The sequence below is a fragment of the Ambystoma mexicanum genome, chromosome 1q (genome assembly GCF_040938575.1).
Source record: "Ambystoma mexicanum isolate Mex_15411 chromosome 1q, UKY_AmexF1_1, whole genome shotgun sequence".
Lineage (NCBI taxonomy): Eukaryota > Metazoa > Chordata > Amphibia > Caudata > Ambystomatidae > Ambystoma > Ambystoma mexicanum.
This window is the reverse complement of record NC_090922.1, coordinates 539,160,207-539,182,287: the sequence shown is the minus strand read 5'-3', so window position 1 is coordinate 539,182,287 and position 22,081 is coordinate 539,160,207. Positions and strand designations below refer to the sequence as shown.

At 47.5% G+C, this 22,081-nt stretch overlaps 1 protein-coding gene across 1 annotated transcript in view; it reads left to right on the top strand.

Moving 5' to 3' along the window:
* Positions 1-22,081, top strand: part of PAFAH1B3 (platelet activating factor acetylhydrolase 1b catalytic subunit 3) — a 171,169-nt gene that overhangs the window by 55,583 nt on the left and 93,505 nt on the right. The window contains exon 3 of the mRNA XM_069640961.1: positions 15,311-15,400. Within this exon, the coding sequence (XP_069497062.1) occupies positions 15,311-15,400 (90 nt within the window). The remainder of the gene's footprint in view (positions 1-15,310; positions 15,401-22,081) is intronic.

Genomic DNA, 22,081 nt, shown 5'->3' with positions numbered 1-22,081 from the left:
AGCCTGGCTCTCATGCCGATTCCTCGTACCGGCGCCTTATGGCTAGGGTTTCTGAGTACTTGGGATGGTCTGCTCCCCCAGGGTAGTTTGTGCAGGATAATCTGACGGACATCCTTGATGTTGGTCCCCCAACTGATCCGGTACTGCCGTTCCATATGGCTTTACAGAGAAGGGTGGCGGCGGCGGCTTGGACTGCTCCGGAGAGTCTCCCGCGGTGGGCAGATCCTTGTCGCGAAAATACCGTCCAGCCAGTAGCGACCCCTGCTACTTGACCAGGCACCCCACTCCGGAGAGTTTGGTGGTGCAGGCGGCCCCGGCAAAGCAGGCGTCGTACCCTACCATCCCTCCTGATTGGGACGACAAACGTTTTGATGGCTGGGCGAAGAAAGTGTTTTCTTCTGGTGGTATGGCGCTTCAGGCGGCCAACTCCATTTGTGCCTTGTCTCGTTTTACACACACTCTGTGGAACTGTGTTGCGTTAGCGGCTGAACATATTCCCGAAGGGGACGAACGGGATGGTTTCCTTGCTATGGTCCAGGATGGTAAGGATGCCATGTGAGAGTCCGTTCAGTCGGGTTTGGACTTAGCTGAATGCGTCAGTAGGTCCATGGCGGCGAGCACCGTGATACGCAGGTTTGCGTGGTTGCGGAAGTCGGGGTTTGCTCCTGATGTGCAGTCTCGGCTCCTCAACATGCCCTTTGACGGTGAACACCTTTTTCGCGGCAAGGCTGACGAGAGCCTTGAGAGGTTGCAGACCTCGAAAGCTGCAGCGAAGTCGTTGGGCGCTGCAGTTCGCCAAGCTCCGCCTTTTCGTCCTAGGGGACAGCAGTGGAGGGGTGGTTCCTTTCGCTATTACTCGTCCTTCAGTAAAGCGAGAGGAGCTGGCAGTCAAAGAGGCCAACGCAGGGGTACCAGAGGTGGACGACAGGGTACCCGTGGTGCCAAGGCCGCTCGGGCAGTTGCCTCTTTGCCCTCCGGTAACGCTGCGGCCGCTCCCACTCAGTCCTGAGGCCATATCCCATGGTTCGCCGGTTGGGGGAAGGCTGGCGCAGCATCTTGTAGAGTGGCAAGACATTACTTCAGATGTGTGGGTTCTGGAGATGATAACCCACGGCTACTGTCTTCCCTTTCGGCACAGGCCTCGCAACAATCCACCGGGGAACCTCTCTTTGCAGAGTCCGGATCTGCTCCTTGCGCAGCCCTGCTGGAGAAAGGCGCCATAGAACTGGTGCCTGTAGCGGAGAGGAACAAGGGATGGTATTCCCCTTATTTTTTGATTTCGAAGAAAGACGGGGGATTGAGACCCATCATGGACTTGCGCGGTTTGAACAAACTCCTCAGGAAGGACAAGTTCAAGATGGTTACTCTCTCTCAAGTCCTCCAGGCCCTTCAGCTTCAGGACTGGTTGGTGTCACTCGACCTCATGGATGCTTACTTCCATGTGCCGATCCATCCCAAGCACAAGAAGTACCCGAGGTTCGCGGTTGGCGACTCGCACTTTCAGTTTTGGGTCCTGCCGTTCGGATTGACCTCCGCCCCGAGGGTTTTCACCAAGCTCATGGTGGTGGTGGCAGCGCATCTCAGGCAAGGGGGGGGGATTCACGTCTACCCCTACCTGGACGATTGGTTGATCAGGGGGAGCTCTCCCGAGCAAGTCCTGGATCATCTGTCCGTCACCTGCCACTCCCTTCGCAGACTGGGCTTCTCCCTCAATTTAAAGAAGTCCCATTTGACGCCAACACAGCGGCTCCAGTACATCGGAGCAGTGCTCGACACTTCCCTGGGGCAGTGTTTTCCTCCCCAGGTGAGGGCTCTTCACATTCAGCAGATGGTGCACAAGTTTCAGCATGCCCAGACACTCCCAGCGTTCGAGTTCTTGAGGTTGCTCGGCCTCATGGCATCCTGCATTCTTCTGGTGCCAGAGGCTCACCTGCGGATGAGATCTTTGCAGTGGGCGCTCAAGACGCAATGGTCGCAGTCCTCCGGCAGGATGTCGGACCCGGTTCAGGTGCCGCCCTCGGTCGCCCGGGACCGTCTGTGGTGGGCCGTCGAAGGCAACTTGATGAAGGGGGCTCCATTTTGGCTTCCCTGGCCGGAGGTGACGATCGTGACGGATGCATCCCTCACGGGATGGGGAGCTCATGCCAACGGGCTGACAGCGGTCGTTGGTCTCCGTCGGAGTCCAGACTCCATATCAATCTGTTGGAGCTGAGGGCCGTCAGGCTAGCCCTGAAGGCTTTTCTGCCGACTGTGCGAGGAAAGAGTGTCCTGATCCTGATGGACAACACAGTGGCCATGCACTACCTCAACAAAAAGGGGGGGGGGGCAGGGTCACTTCCTCTGTGCAGGGAGGCGATGCAGCTCGAGTTCTGGGCCATCCAGCGGGAAGTTTCGATCTCAGCAGTTCATCTGGCCGGAGACGAAAACGTGACGGCGGACGCTCTGAGCAGGCAGAGCACGATCTCTCACGAGTGGGAGTTGGCTCCGGAGATTCTCCTGGAGATCTTCGCCCTTTGGGGGGCCCCTCAAGTGGATCTCTTCGCCTCCAGTGTCAACCGGAAGTGCGAAAGGTTCTGCTTGCGGGAATTTCCTCCAAACGGAGCCTTAGGAGACGCGTTTGTGGTGGAGTGGTCGTTCCCGCTGCTGTACGCGTTTCCTCCGGTCCCCGTCATCCCGCAAGTGCTGCGGAGGTTACGGAAGTTCGGTTCCCGGATGATCCTCATTGCCCCGGCGTGGGCTCGGAGGACTTGGTACCCGGACCTTCTCGACTTGTCTATCTGCCCTCCACGTCGTCTTCCCTACCGAGACGAACTGCTCTCACGGGAGGGGGGGGGGGTCAGGTTCTCCATCCAGAGGTCAGATCCCTCAACCTTCACGCTTGGCTTCTGAAAGGTTGAGGTATAAGGATTGGGACCTCCCTGAGGACGTGATGGAGGTGTTGCTTTCGGCCCGAAGGCCAGCAACAAAGTCTCTGTACCATTGACGTAAGTTCTGCGACTGGTGCAGGGTTCAGAATGTGGATCCTTTTGCATGTGACATCCCCATGGTTCTGTCCTTTTTACTTTCTTTGGCCCACAGGGGCTTGCAAGTGGGTACCGTTAAAGGTTACCTGGCGGCGCTGTCCATCTTTAAGCGCTCGTCTGAAGTGTTTTCTTACTTTAAAATCCCTTTGATTTCACAGTTTCTGAAAGGGCTCACTAATGTGTTCCCTCCGTCACCTTTCCTGGTGCCTGGTTGGGATTTAAACCTTGTTCTTAAGTTTCTTATGGGTGCTCCGTTTGAGCCTTTACATTCTTGCCCTTTGAGGCTGTTAACTCTGAAAACTGTGTTTTTAGTTGCGGTTACTTCCGCTCGCAGAGTGAGTGAGTTATAGGCACTTTCAGTTAAGCCACCCTTCACTGTATTTCACAAGGACAGGGTTGTCCTTAGAGTTCGTCCTTCTTTTCTTCCGAAGGTAGTGACAGAATTTCATTTGGCCCAGAAGGTTGTTCTTCCGGCATTCTATCCTCCTCCGCATCCTGGTAAGGAAGAGGAGAGGCTCCATAGGCTTGATCCTAGGAGAGCTTTAAGCTTTTATGTTTCACGCATGTCCCGGGTCAGAGTGGACGATCAACTCTTTATTGGTTACGCTGGAAAGCGTTTGGGACAAGCTGTGACGAAACAGACTTTGTCTCGCTGGATTATTTTGGCCATCTCGGAGTGTTACCGCTTGGCGGGTAAGGACCCACCGGCTGGCTTGCGGGCCCATTCTACCAGGGGTATTGCTGCATCTACTGCCCTGCAGAGGGGTGTTCCTATTCGCAACTTCTGTGATGCAGCCACTTGGGCTTCAGTACATACATTTGTACGCCACTATTCACTCGATTCCATCCGAGGACAGGATCTGGCCTTTGGCAAGGCGGTCCTTTGCTCTGCTATTTGATTGGCTAATCTAAATTTTGATTCTAAATTCTTTCCCTCCTCCTTGCTCTGGTACTGCTTTGGGAGTCTGTCATAGATATGGAATACGTCGGAGGACCCAATCCCCTCGAAGAACAAGTTACTTTCTTACCTGGTAACGTTTTTTCGATGGGACGGTCCGATGACGTATTCCATATCGCTCCTGCCCTACCTTCCCCGCTGCAGAATTTCTTTTGCGATTGCAGTTTACGTTCCGCAAGGCTTGGTGTCTGACTGGCAGTTGACTAATGTCACACGTTCTGGGGGAAAAAACTACAACTGAGGCTACGGGCGTCGTGCGTCCTACTTATCACATCGGATGACGTCGGACGTCGGAGGAGGTCCTCGACGACGGCGCGTCGACGTCATCGACGCAGGACGCAGACGCCGAAAAAAGTTTCCGAAGCAGCACAGCTGTGGTGATTACATGTCATAGATATGGAATACGTCGTCGGACCATCCAATCGAAAGAACGTTACCAGGTAAGAAAGTAACTTGTTCTTCTATTCTACAGTTATTTCTAGATCCCGCTCTGTGCTGGAGATTAGTTAAGCTTTATTCATCCACCTTGATGGATTCTTCTTTCAAGAGCCATCTTGCAGACTAGAGTAAGTCCCAGTTTCACTTCATTCTTTATATTTTATAACGCTCAGTCTAGTAGTCCCTCAATACCCCTTCTTCTACCAAGTATTTTGCTCATACTTGGAACTCTTTTATCCCCGTAAGTACGGGTCCTAGATTCCGAAGAAACCCACCCCGGCTTTTTGAATACAGAAGCATCTTATAGAAAACTCACAAGGTTAGTTTTTCTTGTCTTCCACATTTTCCATTTTTTTAATCTGTAATATTGATTGTAATCGTAAGGATGTCCCAATCAGGGTCCTCCCCCCCCGCCCGATAGACCACCTTTCTGGGATCAGCTGTTGGGTTGCCTAGCAACCACTGAAGCCAAATCAAGCGATGGCCATCTTGGAGGCACTCGCACGCTTGTTTCACGGGAAATATTTCAAGGCTTCGGGATTCAAAGCTGTAGCTGCATAAAGCACCTCGTCAGTTTAGGGCTAAGGCAGAGGGAGGTGCGGTGTTTAACGGCACCAGAAGGATTAAATACCTTCGCCGTCGGGTCGTCGTAGCTGGGTGCTGCCTTCTGATGTAGTTGTGGAGCGGTTGATGAGGGGCAGGGCTCCATCTGTTGGATGAGTATTCTGAATTACTTTCATGATCTTCTCGGTATTCGACAAGTGTTTCTTTGTCAGGACTGGCTGGTCGAAATCCGCAGGAGCTGATGCTGATCCCACAGACCTTTACAAGGAGTTCCCCGCTCAACCCAATTTTCTTCAGCTGAGTTGAGAACCCCAGGAAAGGGAAAGGGAAAGGGGTAGTGGAGAAAATAATAAACGAGATACTGCTGACTTCCCTTCTTCTGGTCTGTCCCCGTATCTGCTTAGCCTTCGCTAATTGCTCAGAGGCATGATTTTGACAACTTTTCTTCTCTCTTTTAGTGATTACTCAAAAGGTTTCCAGCTAAAAGCAGTTCCAAGATCGGGAATACTAAATTATCCTAGACTCTTCTTTTCCCTGTACTATTCCCCCAGAAACTTCTATCTCTGTCTCTTAAGAGGCATGCTGATAGCAGATTTCACCTAACAACTTGCCCTAAAAGGAACTGGGAGTGATGTCTTGTAACATTTGCTGTAGCTCTGAAAATAATGTATTTTTTCCAGCTACTTGTATTAACTAAATACTAATATTCTGCACTTCATTTTCTTATCCTAAAATGAACTGAAAACTAGTAATTAACTTTAAACAGTGCGTTCCTGCGTTCTCTGATAAAACGCTGTCCTTTTTATTTCCATAAACTCCCTCTCCCCTTTGAACAATAAACGTTGCTGGCTGGGCATCTTGCCTTGGGTTAGTAAATTACATGCGCATAGTTAATGTTCAATTGAAAAGTCTCTACTGCACTGCACTAGTCTTTTAGACACACACGCGCATCTTGGTACTGCGAGCTGAATAAAGATAGCATGCCCGAAAACCGCTTCAAGGATGACGCCTTTACTGCCGTGTTACGTGCCTGGGATGTAAAGCAAGCTCTCTGTATTCATTAGACTGGCGACACTCAATATGCTGCTCAAGCACTCGGCACACGTAAAACTTCATGTCCTTCGTGGCAGCTCTCTATTGTCATTGCTGTCTTTCATACAGCGTCCTGAACACTGCTGCTGCCTTTTTTTTTAAAAAAAAAAAAGAAAACGTTCTAATCACCTTTTGCTCTATTCATTTTGCTCTATTCCAAATGTTTTCTGTCCTTCCACTCAGCAATAACATTTCTTCAGTTGCTCCATAAATGTTGTGAAATTTTAAAATGACCTTCCCTTCATGGGTTACTATAAATGTAGATGAAATCAGTTCTTAAATCTTTTTAACTTAATCTCCAAATGAAACGCTCCCACCTGATGCTTCTTCGGGATTTTGACTCTCAGCTGCTGAAATCTTCTTACTTCTGTGGAGTATTTCCAGAACTCTGAATTGGTCCTAAAATTAAGGAAAAGCTATAGTACACAACCAGTCTGAGGTTCTAAGGATAAAAGGCAGCTATAGAACCCTGCTCACCAGCAAAAGTACCTAGACCATTGTCCTCCTAACCAATCAGAATAGGCCAACATTCCTCCATCTTAACTTGGGAATCCTTCCATATTTATTCTTAAAGAAACCGCCTCCAACCCCATGAACCACTACAGGCGGTCTAGTTCTGCCAGCCCCGACATTCATTTTATGTTTACTTAAGGTTTCTACGTGATGGTAACAAACAGCAGTTTGCTCCTCATGTTTTCTTCGTATAGGTGTTTGTAGTGATGGGTTGCAGATGAGTGATTTTAGAGTTCCTCTTCACAATGTGAATCCTTGTCCCCAAGTGGGGAGTCTCTCCCAGTGAGGTCCCACTTGTCTATACCACTAGGAAGGGTAATGTGTAGCAGGCTCACCTACCTAACCTCGCAGAGAAAGGCTGCTCCCCCCACCCCTGTTGGGAGGAGTGACGGAATCCCACGATTCGTGACACTTCCAGCAATCCTTAACCTTCGTGCACCAAAACTGGATTGTCCTGACAGAGGTCACTTTTTGCAGAGGAGTGGCATCTGCAAAAGATTGTCGTGGGAGGTAAACGGGATCTGACGGGGTTTGTGACAAGAGTTTCTGACATTCCTGGACCTATTTTTGACTCATTTTTACCCTATTTGCCCTCACTGTTGTAGGTAGTGTTTAAACTGCTTCCTCAGTTTGAGTGTGCACCATTGACTATTGTGGGTGCTTCCCCTCCACTAATCCACATTTTAAGCAAAGTTCATAACCTGATTACCATAAGCAAGACACCTTCCACAAAGTGCTCAAAAAAGACGTGAGGAAGGAGCACCCCCAGTTATGTTGACCTCCCACTCCCCCCACAGTGTGCAGCATTCGTACCAAGTACAAGTGGTCTGTTAAAGTGATCTGCCAACTTATAAATCCTAACTTGAGGATCAGCTTAAGGATAGGTTTATAGTGATAATGTCGAATTGCAAAATGTCGAAAGTCAAAATGTAAAAAATAAGTCCTAAAAAAATCATTTCGAATGTCCTTTTTTAAAAAAAATCTGTTCGAAATGGGGGAGGGGGGTGGTTCCCCTCAACCCTTTTTTATGTTTTTTTTTTTAAACCATTTTTTTAAACGCATGAAAGCAAAAAAAACATGTAAAATATAAAATGACATTCGAAAAAACATTTCGGGCATTTTATTTCAACATTTTTGTCATTCGACTTTGCAGTCGACATTATAACTGCACACCTTAAGGATATACAACCAAGAATCAAGCCTGATGTTAATCAAACGACACACCCAGAAGGTAAAAGGGAACACCGACTTATCAAGGCTAGCAGAAAGGATAACCAAGAACAGTGGAGGACGTGAAGTGCTTGTGAAGATAAAAACGGACACGGACCTCATGATTCCTACACTGTGCTAGCTTCACTAGCTCTCACTGAAAACATGGTCATTTCAACAGTACACACTGGGCGATGTGGTAGGAGACGGACACAGACATGTTGATTTAACACTTTTTTTTTGTTAAACAACTAAAGAAAAACCCTAAGCTAACCCCAACTTTCTAAAATGTGGGCCCTGCTCTTCAAAATAACAAAAAGGTGCATGTCGTGATGCCTTCGTACAACTTCTGTCCAACAGTCTAACCTATTTCCACACTGTTTACAAAGAATACAGTGAAAATGAAAGACCCAGCATTTTGCTTAGTGTAGAGATCACATTCCCCACTGGAAGGCCAAATTGGATTTTCGGGTTGTTCAGGAAGTTTAGTGATCATTTCCCTATGCGACTGGCCCTTAGTCCGACCCGTTCCCACCAGCCTATAGCTGTCTTCCCGCAGTTGGATTTATGTGAAGTAAATCCTCATTGCAAACGTAGAGTTAAATGTGCAAAATGAAATCCTACATCAACCCAACACAAAGTTGTTTCAGCTAACTTACAGAACATCTTGTCCATCCTTGACCAGGATGCATATTCTCTCCAGATTACTACCTGGTCGAAGGATCTGTGGAGAGCCCTGACTGACTCCTTCTAGCATGATTTTAAACAAAGGGGCTGCAGTTTGGTCAGCTGGCTCAATGAACCATGTAGGAACGCACAAAACAATCTAATGGGGATACTCACAAAAATGGCTAGCACTACGGGCGAGTTTGTCACAGCAAGGGAGACTACAAAAGGGCTGTGGAACACAGAAAAGAGTCTCTTGAGAACAAAGCATGGGAAGATTTGTTGCTAGCTGTCTCTACAAGGCACACCAAGAAATTTTGGGAGTTTGTTGCAGGATGACTGCCATACAAAAGAGTTAACACCTACCAGGAAAATCATGTGGCTGCCAAATCTTGGCTTGATAATTTCCCTATCTATGTATCGAGGACAAGTGACTAGGTATGCAGGTGAAACTCTCTGCTCTACAATACGGCTCACCCTGAAGGAGGTGGAGCTGGCACTAGCCAACAGTCACATAGTTGAGCCCCGGGAACAGAGGCGGCCCCTGCAGACTTATAAAAGGGTGCAATGGTCCTGTGAGTTCCCCTCTTGGCAGCCTACTTTAACTCCTCTTTGGAAACTGGCATCTTTCCACAATCCTGGAAATGCTCAATTATCCATCCCATTTTCAAGAAGGGAGACCTACGAAGCCTTCTGGCTTACAGGCCTATTTCGCTGCTGGACACCTCCTTCAAGGTTTTTGGATGCTTCATATTGCAACATGTTGAGGACTAGCGTCCATCGAGCCAATTCCTCTGGGAAGTTCAATATGGTTTTAGGCACACAAGACCAAGCCCTTAATTTATATTTGGTGGGAATTCCTCTATTCTTGTCAGGGGAAACTATTTATGTGGCGTTTATGGACCCAAGTACAGCGTTCGATTGGGTGGACTGTTAGGGAGAATTCTCTGTTAGGCTGAATTTCCTAACCTAGTGAGTGCCCCAGCAGCTTTGCTGGATTTTTGGGGTTTATTTTTTTCTCCTGCAAGAGTGAGACTCATTTACCCTCACTCTTGGGCATGATTTGAGTGTGTTTCTTTTGACTATAGATGTGTTTAATGGGCTATGGGGTCTTTTACTCCATAGGGCTTCATGTGTTTTTGTGATGTGTTACACAGCACCCTCAGTGCAGTAACACAGGGGTGTCATAGTGACCCCCCAATATAGACTCCATACCCTGGGACTGACTACTGTCTCCCAGGGCATGCAAAGTCACCATTGACTTTACTAGTCTCAAATTCTGAACAGAAGCAGTACAACCCATCATATTGTAGACGTACTGGTCGGAGCAATTCGATTGCCCCGGGGTCTGTTAGTCGAGGGGGCACATCTCCGTCCCCCCTGATCGAGTTTTGGCTGGTGGCAGTGGATACTACTTTTTATATTCGACCGTGAATATATGTCTATGGGATTTCCCATTGTTCGAGGCTACCAACTTTAATTATTTAATTCCTATAGCCTCAAACATACCACCGGTTTATTTATTTAATATTAATTCTCCGGTTGGTATTTTTTTGCCAGAACTCTGTTCTAAAATGGCGTTTGTGTTCGCTTCGGTGACTCCAACCCAAGTTGAGCCCTTTGTTCCACTTTTTGACGGGCTTCTCCACAGAAGCCCTCCAAAGTGGTGCCGCTTCGTCTGGGGTACTTGGGAGGGGTGGAGGGGGATTTAGGCACCCTGGACTGAGTTGCCCTGGCAACTCAAGTCGCACTCCGTCCTGATTGGCCCAAGTGGTGAGCCGGCCGGCTCACCACTTAGCATGTTTGAGTGACAGCTAGGCTGAGTGAATGGGGGTTTTCTACATAAAAGCAGGGCTTTGGGGACTGGAACTTTAGAAGTCACCACAGGACCTAAGAATCCGATGAGGGAGAAGCTGAGCCGACATGCTACGACGACACCACCGGTGGAGCCCTGCTGGACCGTCTCACCACTTTTCCCAACGACAGAGGAGATCTCCCACCCGGAGAGTCTTCTTCCTTCGACTGGTGGGGATAACCAGTCTGCTTCCTTTTTTGCTTCCTGGAGCATCTCATGGCCGCCTTGCCTGTGCCAAGCACCCCGGCAACTGGGATACCACGTTTTACCACTACCGCGAATCAAAGGGTAGTACCTTTAACCGGAAAACTCTGCAGCTGGTTTCTTCCCTGGCGGTGCAACGACCTTCATCTTTCCTCCACGTCAATATCTTCTCTTCCTCTGGACGATGCCGCAACTTGCACCCGCTGCCAGGAACAACTGCCCCCGCTGGAGGATCCTTTCCACATAAGGTACAGTGTTCCGCCTGGCTTCCCTTTCAACCGACTGTACGGGGTGGATTTAGCCCCCGGCTTTCAAACCTGGGTTAGCCTGGGACACCCTGGCTAAACTTTTCTGAGCCTAACTAAAACCTTTCTGAACTCCCTGCAAGACTTTTTAAGCCTGTTGTCATTGTGTGATCTTGGGTGCATTTGTGCCTTGCTCTCCAAGAGTGGCCCGGCCTATGGACTTTGGCTCACAAGTAACTTTTGACTTTCCTGCCTTGCTTAAGAGTTCCTAACGATTAGTGTGGTGTATTTTCCTACATTCTGCCTTTTTCCCCTCCTTTTTTCGTTAACTTATTGGAGTGCCATCTATAGTTAAGCGCTCACCTCTGTCTGGAAATAAGTGGTGTTAACTAAGACTTGTCTGATAAGGAATAAGGGATGTATATAGAATAAAAGTAAATGTTGAGTGTGATTTACAATAATAGTGCTGGAGTGTTTCAATCAGTGCGTTTTTAAATAATTATATACCTTGATACCAAAGCTCTGGTCAGTGTTTGTTTGTGCTATTGTATCTGAGTGCCTATTGTGTATACTTTGCATACTGCCTCCCTCTTCTTGAGGGAAGTCGTGACTGCTCAGCCACAGCTACCAAGTGAATCTGTGTGGTACAGAGTGCTACCAAGTGGGTTTACTGCCAAACACCTGTAGTCTTAAATCTTTTGCAGTGGTCCCAGAGGGAACTGCACAGGTTTCTGCCTAACATGGACCGAGCTCCTTTGTGGCAGTTGCAAGGTTTCATGGGCTGCCCAGCCGAGTTGTTAAGGTTCTACAAATGCACAGGTTATTTTGAGGTCGCAATAGGAGTGTACCAGGGCTGTGTTCTCGCGCCAGTCTTGTTTACTTTATATGTTAATGCCCTGTATAAAACCCTTGTGGACTCAAACACAGACTACCCAGTGCTGGGCATGAAATCACTCCCTTATTAGCGTATGCCGACGGCATGGGCCTTATTGCCTGGACACAGAAAGCCCTCCAGAAGCTCATAAATGTTTATACAGACTTCATGATTGCCTTAAAGCTAACCGTAAACCCGAGCAAGTCGGCAGTGATGGCATGTAGCTATGGAAGAGAAAAAAAGAACATTAAAATGCGCAGTATGGTAAGCAATGGGTCCACCATCCCCAGGGTAACCGAATTTGATTATCTGGTCATCTGTTTTTCAGAAAACTGGAGGGGGGCAGCCCATGTCCACAGACAAGGCACTAAATTGAAACTGCCACTGGGGGACATTTCAAGATTTATGAAGATGGCTAAGGCCAACCTTTGAACCTAATCATGGAAGTGTATTGTGCACAAGCTAAGGCAGCTACCAACTATGGGGCAGAGCTGTGGGGGAATGAAAATACACTTCCCATCAAGGTGATTTGAGAACAACTTCCTGAAAAGGTTACTGGGGCTTCCTACCTCTGCACCCAACTATGCCGTGCATGTTGAACTGGGTATTGCCCACATTGGAGACGATTGGCACAAAGCGCCTTTTCTGCACTGGCTTGGCATCTGGTCAAACCCTAGAGGCCTTCTGACCCACGAAATTATCAGAGCCTTGCTACAGATCCTCCTAGCGCGAAATACCCTGGCTGAAATGTATTTCCGAGTGTCTTAGATAGGTGAAAGCCCCAAATCTACAGTGCCCTGCACACATGCTATCTGCTGCTGAGAGAAGAACGTACAAGAGGGTCTTTCACTCCCTAACCTTGACAAATCGAGTGCCAATTGGGTTTCCTGTTGAATCTGTTAAATACTTTTCCCTCAGGAAAGTGGATACAATGCAGCCCTATTTGAGACACAACACCCCTGTTGACTGATGGGCATTGACTAGGGCGTACTTTAACCTCCTGTTGTTGCGAGATAAAACAAGGAAATGGCAGGACCATGAGCAGACCTTGGCTTTCCCGGGTTGTAGCGCAGTGAAAGAAGATTGTTTACATTTCGTGTTGTTCTGCCCGTGTTCTGACCTCAGAAAACAAACTAATATTCCACTTGTAAGAGACTCTAACCCTACCCAGTACCGCTCGGCACTTATATTTTTGTTAGGAGCTGAACCAGTGGTGGTTACCTGGTGTTCCTTTGAAACCAGAGGAACTCATGGTATAGAAGAAAAGGTGCTGTGGATGCATAAATTAAAAAAAGTTTTAAACTGAATGTAATTTTAATATTGGTGATTGTTTATGTATTCTTTGCATATGTGTATTTTGTACATGGAGATTTTATTCTTCTGTACTGTGTATCTGTATGTTTTGCTTGAGTGTATGGATCTGTATCCAAATAAACTGTGATGAGAAATATCCATGCAACAAAAAGTTCTCTTCCCTTATTGTTCCACTGAGTTGCCTCAGGTAGTCTCTGGGTTTCCTCAACCCTAAAGTGACATTGGTTTCTTATCTACCCTTCTGGGTTTTTATACTTGTCCACCCTCTTTGGACTCTGGCCTTGGGTCGCCCTCGTTTGTGATATTGGATCACTCCATCCTGGTCACCTCCTCTCCCATCGCCATAGTTCCCTCCCTGGAACTTTCGTCTCAATCCGATTGGTTCATCCCTTGAAGAGGAGGATGCAGCGAGCCAAAGTCACTCTCTTCCACCTTGAATGTTCCCTGTTCCTCCTGACCAGGTTGCTCTTCATGTGGCCTATGAACATGTAAATGGAGGGAGGTGGGATATTCTGTGTGTGGTCCTTCCTTGTGCCCAGGGGTGGGGGGCGGTCACCCCAGTGGAATCGCACTTTCCCAGACCCTCAGGGAGGGTCTTGCGTAGCAGGCTCACTGTTTTGTGTTAGAGGTGGTTGCTTCCCCTTGGGAAATGGGGGCACATTCCCTGGATAAGTCACAACAAATAAAAATCCACCCCCATCAACAGTACTGCTCTACTGTGTATATAATAATCAACATAAATTGGACCAACGGAACAGGGAATAGCCTCTCAATACATTGATCTCTTCATAAATACCAATAAATGTTCAATTGTCAATTTCTAAAAACTTTTATTTGCATATCAAAATTCATATAAAATACTGATAAGCCATTTGGACAAACAGATATCTGCAAATTCCACTCATACTGATTCACTCCTACCATTCATTCTACTTTTTGCTTTTTTTATCTACCAAATCATTGGCATGTGTCTTTTGGTCTCCTGCATGGACCGCCTCCAACTCCTATTCACACAGTGAACAAAAGTCCTCCATCCAATCCTCTGATGGTTCCGTCTGTGTGTTCCATATCATACCGACAGACGTCTACACGTGTTTCGGTTGTCTTTTCGGGACGTCAACATTCGTCGCCCCTTAGTCCCGGAAGACTAATGCGAGACGCCACTCAGATGGGCTCTTGAAAGAAAGGAAACAACAAGATCCAGTTTAAGGATTATCACCACGGCTGAATATTGTGGCTGCGGGTTGAAATTAAGAAAAGATTCTATGTAGAATACGATCAGAGACGGATGAGTCAATCAGGACTAACTGTTCCCTTGGGATTGTGTTGTGAAGAACCTCTCTTGAAGAACCTTCTGCAATAAATTTGCACACTGAGATATAATCAATTTGAGTGGCGATACTCGCCCTACTTGATGCTCATGGGAATAAGGGAACGCCCTAAACAAATTTGTCCTGAATAAGGATGCAAGGACTAAGGGGCGACGAATGTTGACGTCCCGAAAAGACAACCGAAACACGTGTTGACGTATGTCGATGTGATTAGGAACACACAGGCGGAACCATCAGAGTATTGGGGGGAGGACTTTTGTTCATTGTGTAAATGAAGTTTGAGGCTGTCCATGCAGGAAGCCAAAAGACATATATGCCAATGATTTGGTAGATAAAAAAAAGCAAAAAAGTAGAATGAATGGTAGGAGTGAATCAGTATGAGTGGTATTTGTAGATATCTGTTTGTCCAAATGGCTTATCAGTATTTTATATGAATTTTGATATGCAAATAAGTTTTTAGAAATTGACAATTGAACATTTATTGGTATTTATGAAGAGATAAATGTATTGAGATGCTATTCCCTGTTCTGTTGGCCCAATTTATGTTGATTATTATATGCCTGGAGCACCGGGGACTGTAATCGGGCACCCCTTTTGTTTATACTAGTGTGTGCGCGCGCACACACACACACACACACACGCACACGCGCACCCCCCCCCCCCCCCCCCCTCCTCCAAATTGCTGGCACCCTCCTGTTTTAAAGCGCTCTGCTGCTCAGGTTTGTGCTATATGCTTTACAAATACGATTATGGCTTTGAAAGCAGGGTGGAGGGACTTTTCACTCTTGGCATTACAAATGGTGTGCTTTGTGAATGCTGAGAATTGGCCTGGTGATTTTAGGGCCAAGCTAATGGTGTTAAGCTTCTTGGCCGTTTATACTCCACTTGATCCATGCTTTTCTATCATTCATTTGTTATTGCTATAGATGTAAGAGCACCTAAACTACTACAGTACTGTGCACTGACTGTAACCTTGCCACGTGATCTGGGTATCTGATAATTTCCTTGGTCCTTTTTCTTGCAGCACAATCGTTTTGTATCAGACAGCAAAGACAAGGAGCCTGAAGTGGTGTTCATTGGGGACTCCCTTGTCCAGCTCATGCATCAGTTTGAGGTAAGGAGGAAGTGGTGCAGACCATAAGCACGTTATGTGCCAGAAGGATGAGATCTATTGGCGAGGTCAGAAATTGTCCATCTGGCTTCTTGCCAAGATTCTGCCCAACTCTGCGAGGTGAGAAATGTTTAGGCGGCACTGTTGAGCAAAAATTGATGTAGTAAACATGTGGGAGACTACACAACCCCCTTGTCCTCCTGGTATTAGGTAACCCACCTATTGGTATAGACCTGTACTACACAAGTTGGTAGTGTGACTGAGCAGCCAGGCGTATCTCAAGGGGGGGGGGGTAAATGTGAGCTGTAGCAATGGAATTCACAAATACAAGTATCCAAGTAGACACTCAAAGTTTTTATTATAATTACCAGAGTTTTAAAATGAGCATTCTTTAAAAGGGGCAATATATGTAGCAATCAAACTTTAAATACTTTCACAGAGTCCACGCAAAGCTAGTAGATGATAATCTTTAGCAATGCTTCTTACACACTGCCTACACCGTGAGGTGACTTCACTAACTAGGACAGTAATTGTACTTACATATCACTAGTACACTTTGTAGATTCTGAGGTTTGCAGAAAGGTTAAGGGAAGGAAAAGGGTTAAACGGGTTCTCAGAGCATTTGAGCACTTTAAATCTTGCAGTGAAATCTAGATAAAAACCTTTCCCAGCAATAATAGTTTAAAACCAATGTATCGCCTATGAGGGACAGCAAGAATCAGTCAAATGGATTAGAAGAGTCTGCAGGGAGCCAGAACAGCCAATTGGAGCAGTGTCTATGGAGCCGAGGCACTTCTTAGAAGTCTTGCACAAAGTTAAGAGTTTGTTGAGAATCACTGTAGAGTCACAAGCTGTAAACTTGTGAAGGCTAGAGCTGAAATCGACCCTAGCAAGGTAACTACTGCAAATCTCAACCGAGAAGAGCAAAGCTAAAGACACTGAGGTAAGTACCCCAACTCAGAGCAGTACCTTTGGTTAGAAGAAGAGGGTCCAGCTGGCTTCTGTCTGGTTGCAGCGATGCAGATCCTGGGTTCTTGGGCCTCAGTCGTGGGGACAAGAGGGCAGACGCCTGGGAACTCCTATGGCAGCAACTCGGCTATGAGCTCTTTTTGGATCAGTGGCATTTTGTGGTTTCAGTGCTCGGGGAAACGGCACCTCTGCGGATCTTGGATACCAGTTGGGCTTCCTGCACTCTGGTCAGGGGACTCGAGCTCTAGGTCCTGCATCCGCAGGGTCCTCAGTAGACTTGGGGAGCTTTTGGCCGGATCACAGACGTTGCACTTGACTACGGAGTTCTCGACCCCTGGCACTCGGTTTCTGCAGCAGCAAGGAAGTACAGCCAGTTGGGAAAGGTGTTCCAGTGGAGTTCGTCTCAGGGTTAGTTCGTCCCACTAACCGAAGGGAAGCCGTTGTCTCTTCTGGAGCTTCTCTTGTTGTTTTTAGAAAAAGGAGTTGCAGGGCTTCAACAGTCAAGGAGGATGCAGCAAGTTTTGTTCATGGTTTCTTTAGTCAAGTTGTTCTTCCCATTAATCCCAAAACCCTTGCTTTTTAAGCAGGTTTCTCCCATTCATACAGTCTAGCTGTCACTTAAAACAGCAGGGTGCCAACCAGCCAATCTGGACTGGGTGCATTCAGGTTTCCCTAGAGACGGCGGTTTTCAATACTGAAGCCCGCCAAAGGCAAAACAAGGGGCTCAAACCTAGCTTGGCGAGCAGCGTAAAACCTACGAACAACCTCACAAACAGAAAATGGTGACACAAGACCATGGCTATTTTGACACAATGGTCACCCATGGGTGCAATACTGCAGCTGAGGATTCAGCCTGTGGTAGAAAAGCACAATGGTAGGAAAATTAAACCACTGCCACTAACCATTCAAAGTAGTGAGGGCAACATAAAAATGTTACTTGAATAGGTAGGAAAAGGGGCTACTAAGTAAACCCCCAGCACTCCACATAAGATGGTGTGTGCTGGGCATACAAAGAGAAAAGTTAAGTAATGCCAATTTCACTTTACTATTCTTGGGAACAGTAGTTCTCACAAGAAAAGGTGTTTAAACCTTATGAGAAATAAAGGATTTCTCTGTGACACTGCACTGAAGATGCTGTGCGTCACCATACAAAACGTAGATGCCTATGGAGTTTTTCACACTCCAAAAACAAAGGACATATAATCCAAATCAGATCAAAACATGAGAGAGTGAGGAAAAAGGGCTCACTCACTCTAGCGTTAAAATTAAAAAGTCCTAAAGTCTAGCAAAAGAGCTGGAGGTCTCTAAGGTTGAAGGGAATTGGCACAGAAATAAGAATTCTCCCTAACGGGCACAAACCTAAAAGAACAGGTCCACACATAGGAGCCAGTTTTCAAATTAGTGCTCTGAATTTTGCAGCATCTCCCAAGTTATTCAATATTAACAGTTCCTAACCAGCAGAAAACCGTGAAGTTCGTTCCCCTCGCCCCACCCCCTTCCAGACCTTATGTCACAGCCACAAATTGCCTAAATATGGATAGCAAAAGAATGTATCCATTGCACCTTTAGGCATGCAGGTGGAAAACCGATAAGGTGCCCTGTTGACCAGGAAGTGGGAGGGACACCTAGGAGAGGAAGGATAATGCTGCAAGGAAGACAGAAAGCATTCAGGAATGCAAAGACCGGGCGTTTGACAAAAGATGGCAGCTAACATTAGATTACAATAATACTTGAATAGTATATGTTGCACCCATCCCTTCCGCCTTCGACAATTCCCTCTTAGATGCTGATGGGCATCTGTATATTACCCAGTAGGGTTCACTATACAGACTGTCCAGCGCAAGGAGTTCTTGGGTAATGTATTAACATTCTGGAGTTGGGAGAGGTATGGGGAACTAAAGATAACGAGAGGGCAGAGGGAGCTGGGTACTTTCTACAGCATTCTCATGATTTGGCATTTATAGTGCACCTATACACAAGTGTTTCAAGGCACGACGAGGCAAGGGAGGGTTGACACAGCGAGGACAAAACGATTTTACTAGGCCTATTGACATGATACCCTTGGTATCTCGTAGCGGGCAATGGACTGGCCGACCTCGTCACTCACTGACCGTCATGCCCAGGTTAACCTGGGCTCTTTCTCTTCTCCCACCTCTATCTTCTTTTGTGCACTAAACTGAACTGCCTGATTTCCCTCGAAGAGCTTCTCCTTTTGCCCGTTGGCACCAGCGCATGGAGGTACTTTTGAGCACAAGGCTCCACTCTTCGCAGGGCTCGAACACGTGTGGTGTTCCCCAGGGCTCCAACCTTTCATGCTGGCTCTTCAACGTCTATCTCGCTCCGCTTGCTCACCTTTTTTCCACTTCCTCCCTTACTTCCAGTGTTATGCGGATGACACCCAACTCTTCTTCACGCTTCCCTCTGATCATCCCCGACTGCTATCCAGTCCTGGTGTGCCTCTAACAATCTCTGCCTCAATACCAGCAAGACTGAGATCCTTCCTATTGGAACTCCTTCTCCCTCTTTCCTCCCTTCACTCTGGCCACCCTCTATGCGCTCTCCCCCTCCCCCTTCTCCTTCATCTGAAGCCAGAAACCTTGGAGTCCTCTTCGATGCCTCTTTTTCCTTCCTCACATCCTGGACCTTGCCAAGAAGGCCCATTATCAACTCCACCTCCTCAGAGGCAGCCTTCTTTTCATCACTTTTCCCCAGTAGCATAATGTCTCTAGAGCTCTGGTACTCTTTGGGCTGGACTACTGCAACAGCCTCTTCGTCTCTCCGTCCCCTTCAGCTTATCCAGAATAGGGCTATTAGACTTATCCTTAGCCTCAAGCCCAGGAACCATATCTCTACAGCCCTAAAGTTCCCCCCCCCCCCCCACTGCTGCGAGGATCAAATTCAAATCCCTCTGCATCATCCATAAGGCTTTATAGGGCTGGGGACCCCGCGATCTACAACTTGATCTCACCAAATATACTCCCTCCAGATCTTTATGCTCCTCCGTCTCCAACTCTCTACATGTCAATTGCTTCTCTAAGCAGCGAGCTGGTGGGCTCTTTCCTCAGCTGGAACAGCATCCCCATCCCTCTTCGTCTTGAGCCAGATCTCCTCAAATCCTGGAAGCTCCTCAAGAACTTTCTTTCTCTTTCTCTCTTTTTTTGCCCCACCCCCCCGGTCAGTGAGATTGGTAGCTTGGGTCCTGGCCTTTCGCCTAATCGCCTTCAGCCTTGTCCCAGCACTTGCCTTTGGGCACCCACTGGCCGTGTTGTCACAGGCCTGCACTTATTGAATTGGCAGGTGATCTCTTCCAGGCATTTTACTGTTCACATCTGACTCCTTGGCGCTTCCCTCTGTGGAACTCCTACCACTTACCTGAAAATCGGGTGTAGTACCAGTTGCTAGAGGATTTTTACACCACTCCCTGCCTGGACCTGCCCGCTGTGTCAGGCGTGGTGTGGGGAGTGAGCAGGTATGAAGAGGGGGTTCCTATGCTTATGGTGCATGCGTCCGTCCCATTCAAGCAGTGTGTTGTATGCATCCTCTTCCCCCTACTCAGTAGAACCTGGCATGCTATACAGATGGAAGACTTCCATACAGGAAGATGCTAGCCATTAGCACGGCAGCGTGCACAGACAAAGTTGGACAGGTTCGGGAACGTAGTTCGGTAGTATTACTAACGGTGCCTAAAGAAGATGCATATAACCCTTTCCCAAGGGGTGCTACTTCGAGACCTTCATGGTCGATATCCGTTTCATCAGCTGAATTACAGGACCCCATTCGGCAATATCCTAGTGGTGGACAGATGCCAGTTGATGCAAATCAGTGTCTGGGCCTAGGGTGAGTAATGTCCCATTTGAAAGGCTTGTGTATAGATGGTACTGTTGCATACGCAGAGAGGAGATCACTCCGGGCTCACCCTCGGAGAGGGTGGCGGGGTGCAAGCGTGGAACATCACACCTCTCATGTCCTGCAAACAAAGGCAATACACGTTTGTGGAGTTCTGCGAGGTGAGCAAGGAGGAGCTGTCCTGGCTGGTGGTGTTAAGGGCCATTAATGCATACCCAGCAGTTATTTAGATTGTAGATGCAGTCCTATAGACTGGCACTTTACAGATTGCATTGCCTGACGTTTTACCTTCTAACCAGTCGGTAACCTGATGTTACTGGACCCCCCCTACCACCCCCTGCGCCACAGTATCCATGGCACAAGAATCCGAGAGGTGGCAAACATTGCTACAAAGGCACATTGGTAGTAAGGACTGACCAAAATATTCTGTTCCTGCATCCCATCTGACCCCTACGCAGGCCGCAACCTAAGGTTTCAGAGTAGACTGGGTACAGAGACGACAGTTGGCTCAGACAATACTGACGGCCACAGGACAGTGGGGGTGGCACGGTAAAGGGGGTGCCTAGTTCTCAGTCTGGATGCTCTGTGTAAAGCAACGTGGATGCCAAGGGCTTACTTACTGATCTGACAAATGCAATGCCTGGTACTGCACTTGCCATGCGGGGTTGCCCAGTCTTATCAGATTGGGCAAGGGGGCAGTTCTTACCAGTGTACTCATACAGGGATGGTTAGTTGCAGTCTGCACATGTATCCAATAACCCAGTCCGTATAGATGCAGATTTCTGGGGCAGCTGCACTCCTTGGGGATGGGGCAGGTGCCTGTTGGGACCTGGGACTTGATAAAGGATGGGCACAGAGCTGCTGTTGGAGTTTTGTGTATAGGCCTCTCTAAAGGGAGCCCCAACTGCTTACACCGGAGGGAGGCAATCTGTTACAATATACTCTTGCTTGAACGTGAAAGCCAGTGCAAATATTAGCACCCATACGGTCGCTACATTGCAGGGCAACACCGGAACAGATCTCGCGCTTTAGCAGTGATCAGGGATGATACCTCGAGATCAGCTAATGGAATATGTGAAACAAAATGCTCTGACATTTTCCTTGGTGACTGAAGGGCCCACAGACTTCTCCCAATGCAGTTCAACTTTCTCTGGTTTGCTTTGAAAAGTCACACGCTGCGTCTTATCACTGTTGTGACATTTAACATAAAACATGATCTATATTTGTCTTGGAGTTTCATGACTGCAGCCATTTGCAAAATATACCATGGTGCAGAACCCCATTGATAGTGCTATTTTATTAGTGCTACGCAAGGTGTGGCCCCTGGGTAATGTAGCAGCAGCAATTTGAATGATGTGTGTAATGGCGGGAGTGAGAGCACTGGGATTAGAACAACTTGACAGTGGCTCAGGACCGTGTCTTGTCCAGTGCATCTGGTCGTGGTCGCCTGAACGAGAAGATCTCAATACAGTTGTCCACCCAGAAAATACCCCAGTATCCAGTCATCCGACGAGGTCCAAGGCTTGGTTGGGGGCAGATGTGAGCATTGGATAAACAAAAAGGTTTTTGTTCCAACAAATACGCAAACAAGATGTTGGATTTGAATTAAGTTTAAAATTCAAAAGTTGTGAATAAACACCTTTTTATAAAGGTGTTTTGAAAATCTACAAAACAATGACTTTTTTTGATCAACTAATAGGTGTTTGACCGAAGAGTGAAATGGTGTCCAATTGATCAGCAGGTGGTCCTGCTGTCATCTGGGCAGATCCCCGTGGGTCTGCCCAACATGATCTCATGGGGATATTTCAGTGGTGCGGTTAGCACAGACTCTTATGTACAGAAGGGCAAGCGGTAAGGCATCCATTCAGG